Here is a 9,429-nt window from a genome sequence, read left to right on the forward strand (position 1 = left end):
TGGGGGACAGAGAAGCTTCTTACAGAAGACGTTACAGGTCTGTGAGAGCCAGAGATTTTCCTTGTTTGAGGTGACCAAATACTTATTTTCCACCCTGATTTACGAATAAATTCTTTACAAATCCTACCATGTGGATTCATGGATTTTTTTTTTTTCACATTCTGTCTCTCACAGTTGAAGTGTACCTCTGGTGCAAATTACTGACCTCTGTCATCATTTTAAGTGGGGGAACTTGCACAATCGGTGGCTGACTAAATACTTTTTTGCCCCACTGTAACTGTGGGGAGACCAAGGTTTGTGGAGGTAAAACCTCCATGGGCAACTAGTGCTGAAAGCTGGGACCCTAGGTGTGGTAAGAAACCTATACATTGCAGTCAAAGGTACAACCTCGATTGCTATTACTGTCAGCAGCCTGGTCACAAAGCTTCTGTACGACTGTAACAGAGTAATATAACAAATGTCTTTGTCCTGGGTGTAATTAAGTAAGGTACTGCATTACTTTTACGAAAAGTGTTGTGTAGTAACTTTTTTTAACTTTACTCTTTTGGAGTAATGACACCAACACTGATCACAGCAAAGAGAGCAAATATCTCCAACATGCACAAACATTTGACCATGCAGGATGTAACTGATTTGCATGAAGGCAAGGTCTTTGATATATTCCTCAAAGTAGAGCCATTGAGAATCGATAAGGAATCGAAACAATAAGTGATATCGATTATGGAACTGGAATTGCTAAATTCTTATCCATTTCCATCCCTACCAAAGTGTTTGCTCATAGGGGGTCATGTGATTGTTGGGGTTTTCTCCATTTCCTTGTATTATTGTAGGGTCTTTACAATAAAAAGCACTTTGAGGAACTGTTGTTGTAATTTGGTGCTATATGAATAAAACTGAACTGAATTACACTACATTCTGTGTACACATGATACAGAGAAAAGGACAAAGTATTCCAAATTACACAATCAATGACAATCAATGGTGACGGGTCTGATGAATCAAAATATCAAAGTTCTGGTTCAAATTATTGTCAATATGTTTGGAGGATGTCAGGAGAGAAGTACAACGTAAGAGTCTACAGTCATCTGTAAAGCACAGTCGAGGCTTTATGGCTTAGGACTGTATTTCAACAAGTGGTGTTGGACTTTTGTCAGAACTGGTGAACTTATGAATACAGACTAGGGCGGGGCCATATCATGCCATTCACGGTAACACCGGTATAATTTTGGGCAACGATAGCAAAATGAAATATCGCGATAGATTATGGGTAAAACGCGCATGCGCAGTGCCTTTGTTTTCATACGCACATGTCGGAAAAAGCAAATCGTTGAATGAAACAGATGAACCAGAATTGGTTTGTAAAAATGCTGCAACTTCAGTGTGGAACTGGTTTGGCTTTCGTCCGTCAGATACACAACAAAGCACTATTTTTGGTAGAGCATGCTAGTGGGCCGTCGTTATTACCGTGTTCTTTGGAAAATACGGCACACTTAAAATCAATCCTTTGATTTTTCTGAAAATCGACAGTGCCCCTTATAATCCAATGGGCCTTATGTATGAACTCTGGTTGTGTTTACTGACCTCGAAACGATTTTATGTACACGGCGCTCGAAAATCTGTCAAATGTTTTAGTACGACTTTGCTAAGCTACGAACCCGCACCGCTTGATGGATTGTCGGAGCATTACAGCTATCGTAGTCAGGAGCCTGGCGGAGTGATACGTACTGTGCTTCAACATAATATTACCGTATTGTGTGTGTATAACCTCTTTTTAAGTTTTGTGGATATTATACATGGTTATGCTGAGGATATGTTGGCCAATTTCCACTGGAAATGCCTTTTGGTTAAACTGTGAGCAAGGAATTTGAATTTGCACTGTTAAATTTTATATAACTTTAATGCACATTAAAAAAAAAAAAACACCTGCTTGTTTAAGTGAAAATACATAGATGTTTTTTTTCACTAATAAAGTTGTGGAGTTGTAAAGTATTTTATCTAGTGTCAGTTATATCGTTATCACAAATTTTCAAATGTATATCGTGATAAATATTTTTGGTCATATCGCCCTGCTCTAATACAGACTTTGCTCCAACATGCAATCCCATCTTAAAGACATCTGGTTATGAAAATTTAAGCCATTCCCAATGATCCCAAACATACTGCCAATGCTTTAAAAGCATACTTGAATAGAAGAAAGTCACAATGGAAGACCATCAGTCATGGTTGACCTCCCAAGATCTCACCATAACTCAAAAGTGTGGGATCATATTGACAGGGAATGGAACACAAAGTAGCCGACAACCAAAGAACAGCTTTGGAACATCCACTGAAAGTCAAAAGGAACTATTCCTGAAGAAATCACAAAGAGGGAGTTTAGACGATGTTGAAGAATAATGGTCATCATACCAAATATTGACTTCCACCTTGTTAAACTTGTACAAATGCTGATTTTGCCTTATGTACAATATTTCTGTGTATGTTTGGACACATATACATGTTTCAGTAAATTGTTAAATCCTATTTTCCTAACAAAATATAAAGTGGTTTGAACACTCAAATAGAGTAGAAAAGCACTACATAGGAAACAGTCCATTTACCAAAATATAAAGAAATCAGTGCCAGCTCATTTTATTTTGCACAGTAATGTAGCACACAGCATGTCTGTATGTGTGCATATGCATCTGTTATTCTTTTCTGCCCGGTAAAATTAGAAATGACTCGTGATGTGCAGATGATACAAACATACTTGGTTTGTCACCGTCAGTGGCAGCTGTCCCCCAGGAAGACAGAGGTGTGTTTGGAAACATCTCCTTGCCCAGCCTCTCTGCTATCTTCCGAGCAGAGATGGTGTCCTTGAAGTTCTCCCTCCAGGCCAGGGTGGCGCACAGTAGGCACAAAGTCTTACCTGTGCCTGTGGGGCTCTCCAGAACACCATTGACTTTCTGAAATAACCAGACAGATAAAGCTAAACAGAAAAACCCCACATTGTGATAGTGACAATATTGCAGTATTAGAGACTTCCAGGTATTAGACTATGCTTCTATGAGCAAACACTTGGCAGTGTGGAGGAAGATCTCCCTTTTAACAGGAAGAAATCTCTAGCAGAACCAGGTTCAGTTATCAGGGCAGTTATCTGCACAGATCAGCTGAACGGTAAGACATACACCTCGCCATGGCACAAAGCAAACTATCAGAGCAACTAGACAACCAGAATGTTCAGTGCAAAGATGGGACATTCCCCAGCAGCTTAATCTAAGGATGGTTCAGGGTCACCTGATCCAGTTCAAAGAGGATTGTTTGAAGCCCAATGTTAAAAGCAGGGGAGGCGTCTGGCTCCAGAACCCAAACTTAGAGGCAGTTCAATAATAGAAGAGCCTGGTAAATTTAGACTAAGAAGCACAAGTAAGCTTTCACTGTCAGAGCAAAATGCCCTGCTTGGGTAATATGTTATCATTCAAAAACATTCAAGATTGATTTTAAAATCAGTTCTCAACTTAACATGGGGGCTATTTCAGCTGTTTGTCAGCAGTCAAGAGCCAGAGTACACCCCAGACAGGTCACCAGAGTGCTATTTATTTTATTTATTTATTTATTCTTACATAGAAACTATACAGCAATTGTAAGGACAGACCCATGACATGAAGCCTCCTTTGTCATGTCTTTTTCCCCATCAAGTATTAAAACAGATCTGGACCATAAGCAAGTCAGTTTATCACCAATCTCTTTTATTATGGAGGCATGCTGAAAATTAGTGTCTGGTTTACGTGAAACAACACACTGAAACACATTATTGTGTGTGCTGCCTTTTGGTGCCACTGTTAAAAAGTCAGGTTCCTTTTTTGTCAGGGCTAGGTCACCCTCATACCTTTCTGATCTTTTAAACTGGTACATTCCTGCAAGATCACTGAAGTCTGCGGATCAATTGCTCCTGGCTGTCCCGAGGTCCAGATTAAAGCAAAGAGGAGATCGGGCCTTTGCTGTGACTGCTCCTAAACTGTGGAACGAACTGCCGCTTCACATCAGGACCTCCCCAACATTGGACACTTTTAAAACCCGTCTGAAAACACACTTTTATTCCTTGGCTTTTAAATCAGAATGAGTTTGTATTACTTTTATTTATCTTCTTTCTCACTCAAATCTTCTAATTTCGTGATTCTCTTTCTTAACTCTTATCATATCTCCCTATGCTTTTATTTCTTTTAATTATCTTAATTGTACAACACCTTGGTCAACAGTTGTTGTTTTAAATGTGCTATATAAATAAATTTGACTTTTGACTTTAGGTCACGTGATCCTGAATCCACCCTTAGTTATGCTTCAATAGACTTAGGCTGCTGGAAGCTTCCCATGATGCACTGTGTTTCAGCATCTCTCACCCCTTTTGACTCACTGTGATGAGTGGTGTTAGGCACTCTGCTGTTAATTATGAATCATTATTAACCTCCGTCTCTCTTCCACAGCATGTCTTTATCCTGTCTTCCTTCTCTCACCCCAACCGGTCGCAGCAGATGGCCCCGCCCCTCCCTGAGCCTGGTTCTTCCGGAGGTTTCTTCCTGTTAAAAGGGAGTTTTTCCTTCCCACTGTCGCCAAAGTGCTTGCTGATAGGGGGTCATATGATTGTTGGGTTTTCTCTGTTGTATTATTGTAGGGTCTACCTTACGATATAAAGCACCTTGAGGTGACTGTTGTTGTGATTTAGTGCTGTATAAATAAAACTGAACTTGAATTAAAAACCAATATGATTGTACACTCATTTCTTCAACCAGCTGTAACTGTAGCAACACAATGGAAGAGGTTACAAAAATCCAGTGGTGCACATCACTGCAACACCAGCATTACATAGGAACGTATTCGATAAATCACACTTCATCCAGTATAGCACAGCGACATACTGCCAACATAATTTACCCCCATTTCACCAACGCTTTTTAACTCTCCGGGCAATCCATCCTGGTGATTTAGTGTGTCTTGAAAATAGAGTGTGGATTTTGAATGAAGCTAACAGTTTGAAAATAGAAGACACAGAAGATGAACAGTCATCTACATAAAATAATGTGAATTTTCATATCATATTAACGTGTTTGTCTGAAAAACTACAGAGAGTTTACTAACATTAGCTAATGGTAAATGGCCTGCATTTGTATAGCGCTTTTCTAGTCCCTAAGGACCCCAAAGCGCTTCACACTACATTCAGTCATCCACCCATTCACACACTGGTGCTGGCAAGCTACATTGTAGCCACAGCCACCCTGGGGCGCACTGACAGAGGCGAGGCTGCCGGACACTGGCGCCACCGGGCCCTCTGACCACCACCAGTAGGCAACGGGTGAAGTGTCTTGCCCAAGCACACAACGACCGAGACTGTCCGAGCCGGGGCTCGAACCGGCAACCTTCCAATTACAAGGCGAACTCCCAACTCTTGAGCCACGATCGCCTAATGATTATGTCCTGTTGCGGATGGCGCCCTGTTAGAAAACTGTGCTTAGCTGCTATGTTGGGCAGATAACACATTTCATGCCAGCGTTCCTCAAACATAAAAGTCAAAGTATATTAAAATAAATTATTTTCCAGCATTTTGTTTTTTACCAAAGGGTAACTCCATTAACACATTCACCTGGAGGAAACCTCTTTAGCTGAATGTTGTGGATTCTGATTACAATCAGTTCCTCTAATGGTTGCAATCTTAGGGGTAAAATTCATATCAAAACACACACACCTGAAGATGATGAAAAATCTTCTGCAAGAAGAAGATGTAAAGTCTTGCTTACTCTGGACCTGCTGAAATGTCTTTTCTTGGATAAAGCTGTTTAAAATGCATTCATTTTGTGTATTTGTACAGTCCTGAAAGATATCTGTGCATTCAGCTGCACTCGATTACTTTATTTTTAAATCTGCTGCATCAAAATCCTCTTCAGTCACAGTCTTGCTGTGCATGAATGTATATGTTGAAAATAAATCAAGATGCAAAACCATTACTTTCACCTTTATTAAGGATATGTTGTCTTTCTGTCATCTTCAATGTGTTTTGAGGTTTCAAAAAGAGGTCATACATGTGCCTGGATCACTTTTCATTCCTAAGCAGATGTTTGCAGTAGTCTACACTGAATTTTAGAAAGGAACTAAGTATCCACGTGCTTTTCTTTTTTGCTTAATTCATAATGTTATGTATGAGCCGAGGTATATTGTGTGTTATAAAAGCTATCGCCAGTAGTGGGCACCACGCCATGTTATGTGTGTGTGTGTAACTTCTTCAGGTATAGGATAATAAAGAGAAGAAGACGGAATGTAAACAGCTAACGTGTGTATCTGTCTGGCTCTGTTCTATCACTAAAGAATATAGGAATGCTTGCTGTATTTTAATGCACACATTACACCACGACCTGAGTGAGAAGATCAGCCTGTATGAGTATGGCACAGAGAGCAGGAAGAAGTCGCTAAAGCAATACGTAGATGCGACTGCCACCTGAAACGCAGGCAAAGCAGCACTAAACGACCTGTTCCCAAAGAGGAAACGGCGCCTATCCCGACAGACACAGCAGATATATGTCGGCAATACGCCGTTGTGCTTTCTGGGAAGCGGCGTTTTGCGCGAGCAGATGCGAGATCACTTCTGTCATGCGGCAAACGGTGAGCATAGTGGCCGCATAGCTGTGGCTACTCAGTACTGCCCTTTGCAGCTCGTTTCCATTAACAGACATACACATGTCAGTCGATTCTTACCTTCTGAAGACATTCGATCACTTTGTTCATGTATGCCTTCTGACATTCGTAGGGAGAAAAAGGGAAATTTACAGCCACTCCGCTAAGAGTCAGTGAAGGCATTCTGTCATCTGGCGTCAGTCGGCAGCAGCAAGAGTAGTTGTTCTTGTTTAGAGAGGTACTTCTTCTAGCGCTGTAGTCCCTTCTACTGTTTGACCCGTTAAAATGGCTGAACTGTGGTACAATGTACTTTTAACACTGGCTCATTTAGACTCAGTAGAAAGGAGTTCCCAACTCTTGTTTCGCGCCAGCTTTCTGTTAACTTGCCCATGCGCACTGTGACGCTGACGACTGGTGCGTTCAAAGGGTCACGGAATCCTGAACACTCCAACAACAACCTTTAATTTTCTAAACCACTTTTCTCGCCTTCAATGGAAAAAGTGAGCAGGTCCGGGGAAAATGGGTAGGATAACTCATAAGGAGAAAAGCAGTGCACTGAGAATCGCAACGACTTTTTACAGTCTCCAAAGTATTGATGTCTGCCACGCTAAAACTACAACGTGCAGAAGATGGACTACAAAACGCGCGTCGATGCCGGTGTTGTACCTAAAAGTGCCGCAAAGGAAATGAGCGAGGCTTTAAAATAATCTGAAACTCATCTCCACAGTGACATCTACTGACCAATTTGGCTATCACTACATCTTTCTGTGAAACAATGATGCAGACATGCCCTGCACAATTCCAAACAAAGCTACTTATTATATCAGACTGTCAGTAATTGTGATCAGCAGATGTTTTCATACAAACAAGGGGAAAAAAATAATGAGACTGTTAAAGACAGATCTGTGACTATAGTGATCGATGTGCTTCAGCAAATTTCTCCATCTGTTAATATTCCTGCTGCTCACAATAAATCAATTTATATAGTAAAACAAACAGAGAAAAGTCTGCGATGTTCACTGTAACGACCACACTGATTTACAGCTGTTTTTGGGCTCAGACGTTTTGTTTGTGCTCACAGCCCTGAAACTTTGAATGTGTTTGTTTGACTTTTAGGTTTTCTGGAAGTTCATGTCATCAGGTTGGTTTTACACTGTCAACCAAAGTGAGAAGCTGGCATAGCGTTAGCTTTGATTTTAATTAACTTAAAAATATACATTTAAATGAAAAGACTACATGTGTTTTCCTTCTTTATAAAAAAAAAAGTTAACATTTTCATGGGATAATTCTAACCAATCGTAACAGTCCATTTCACGCACATCTTCATCCTCTGCTGAGCAGCCTCTGAACTATGCAGAAACTTTCCTGAACTTTATCTTGTGACACTGGCGTGATGTTTTACTGGGAGTCTGGAGTTTTGGTCATAGTGAACCTGCATAAGAAAAAGAAAAAAACCCACACATCTGTCATGAAAATTGTTAAGAAATAGATCGCCTGTAATTAATGAAAGAGTTTTATTGGCGTCTCTTTTTATAGTATAAACATATTCTTTAAGTAACGGATTGTAGTGAGGATGAAGTCACTTAATGCTGCAAATTACATTTTCTGTTGAAAGCAGACAAAACTATATTTTCTCCTTAAAGCAGGTGTTCTCACACCTTCTTCATCTTTCTGCTCTTCCAGTGTCTCACCAATCTGCTGAACTCTTCATCTTCTCTCAACAATCCCCCCAAAACTTGGCCAGCATTTTTTTTTAACTTAATTTCAGAATCCACTTTTAACTAACAGACTGATTTATTTATTTATTTATTTAGGACAGTGCATGTTAATGAACATAAATGTAAAAAAGAAAATTACATGAATGTAAACATACCAGATTATAGCCAAGGGCTAATTTCCATCTGTTGTCCTTAAGCATAAAAATAGACATAATAATTCATAAAAATTCATCATTCATTCATAATAAAAACTCCATCACCAAACTTACACATACACACCATTCTGTTCCCAAATAAAACATTAAAACTATACAACTCATACATCACACACTTGATTTGTCCATAACCAGTTTTTAACCTTTGCCTTAAACAAATTGAATGTCGAGCATTCTCTAATGGGTTGAGGAAGACTGTTCCACAGATGGCCACCCTGGACAGAAAGGACGTTCTGCCCAAATGCTGTCCGTCTGTGGGGTATAAACAAGTCTCCTCGAATTGTAGCTCGAGTGGTCCTGTCTGAGCTTTCTTTATGCCTAATGAACTGCTTGCGTGATGAAATTCACTATGATCAAAAACAAACCATAATACCAACGGCTCCGTGATGTGTGAGTGACGGCTACATAGCTACTTTGTGTAAAGGTTTACCCGTGCTGTCAAATGTATTTATACAAAACATGGATTACACACTCAGTACTTACGTTTAAACAAAACGTGGGAGTGTTGGGCTGCCACAGTGGGGGAGTTTAGGTCCAGGTTAAAGGAGCGAGAGAATCGCTCTTCTGTAACAATGTTGAATGTTTGCTATTGCGTTGATTCACTTGTCTGTACTGAATATTGTTATGTGTTATACTATGTAGTGACTTCTGTTGCCCTCTTGGCAAAGACTTTTATACAAATCGTGTAACTCACTAGTACACCAAAGTGACTACAAAGTCATCATGGAAAGAGCTTTTCTTTCAAATCCTTAGTGTTTGGGGAAAACACAAAGGCTTGACATTGTTAGTTCACTCTGCATGTCTGTGGAGTGAACAAAGTGTATAAGATGCAGATTATGAAACTCTAGCTGTAAGTT

The 9,429-nt window shown here is 40.0% G+C and overlaps 1 protein-coding gene across 3 annotated transcripts in view; it reads right to left on the bottom strand.

Annotated features, from left to right (window-relative positions):
• Window positions 1-7,056, bottom strand: part of LOC309696942 (regulator of telomere elongation helicase 1-like) — a 42,937-nt gene extending 35,881 nt beyond the window's left edge. For 2 of the 3 annotated variants that reach the window (XM_082518482.1, XM_082518481.1), the window contains exons 1-2: window positions 6,721-7,056; window positions 2,747-2,942 (exon numbers count right to left, since the gene is read on the bottom strand). In XM_082518482.1, the coding sequence (XP_082374608.1) occupies window positions 2,747-2,942; window positions 6,721-6,822 (298 nt within the window). In that variant the 5' untranslated portion in view covers window positions 6,823-7,056. The remainder of the gene's footprint in view (window positions 1-2,746; window positions 2,943-6,720) is intronic. The other variant, XM_082518483.1, reaches the window with a different exon arrangement.
• Between the last annotated feature and the right edge of the window lie 2,373 nt (window positions 7,057-9,429).

This window comes from Aulonocara stuartgranti (genome assembly GCF_965226115.1).
Source record: "Aulonocara stuartgranti genome assembly, chromosome: 20".
Lineage (NCBI taxonomy): Eukaryota > Metazoa > Chordata > Actinopteri > Cichliformes > Cichlidae > Aulonocara > Aulonocara stuartgranti.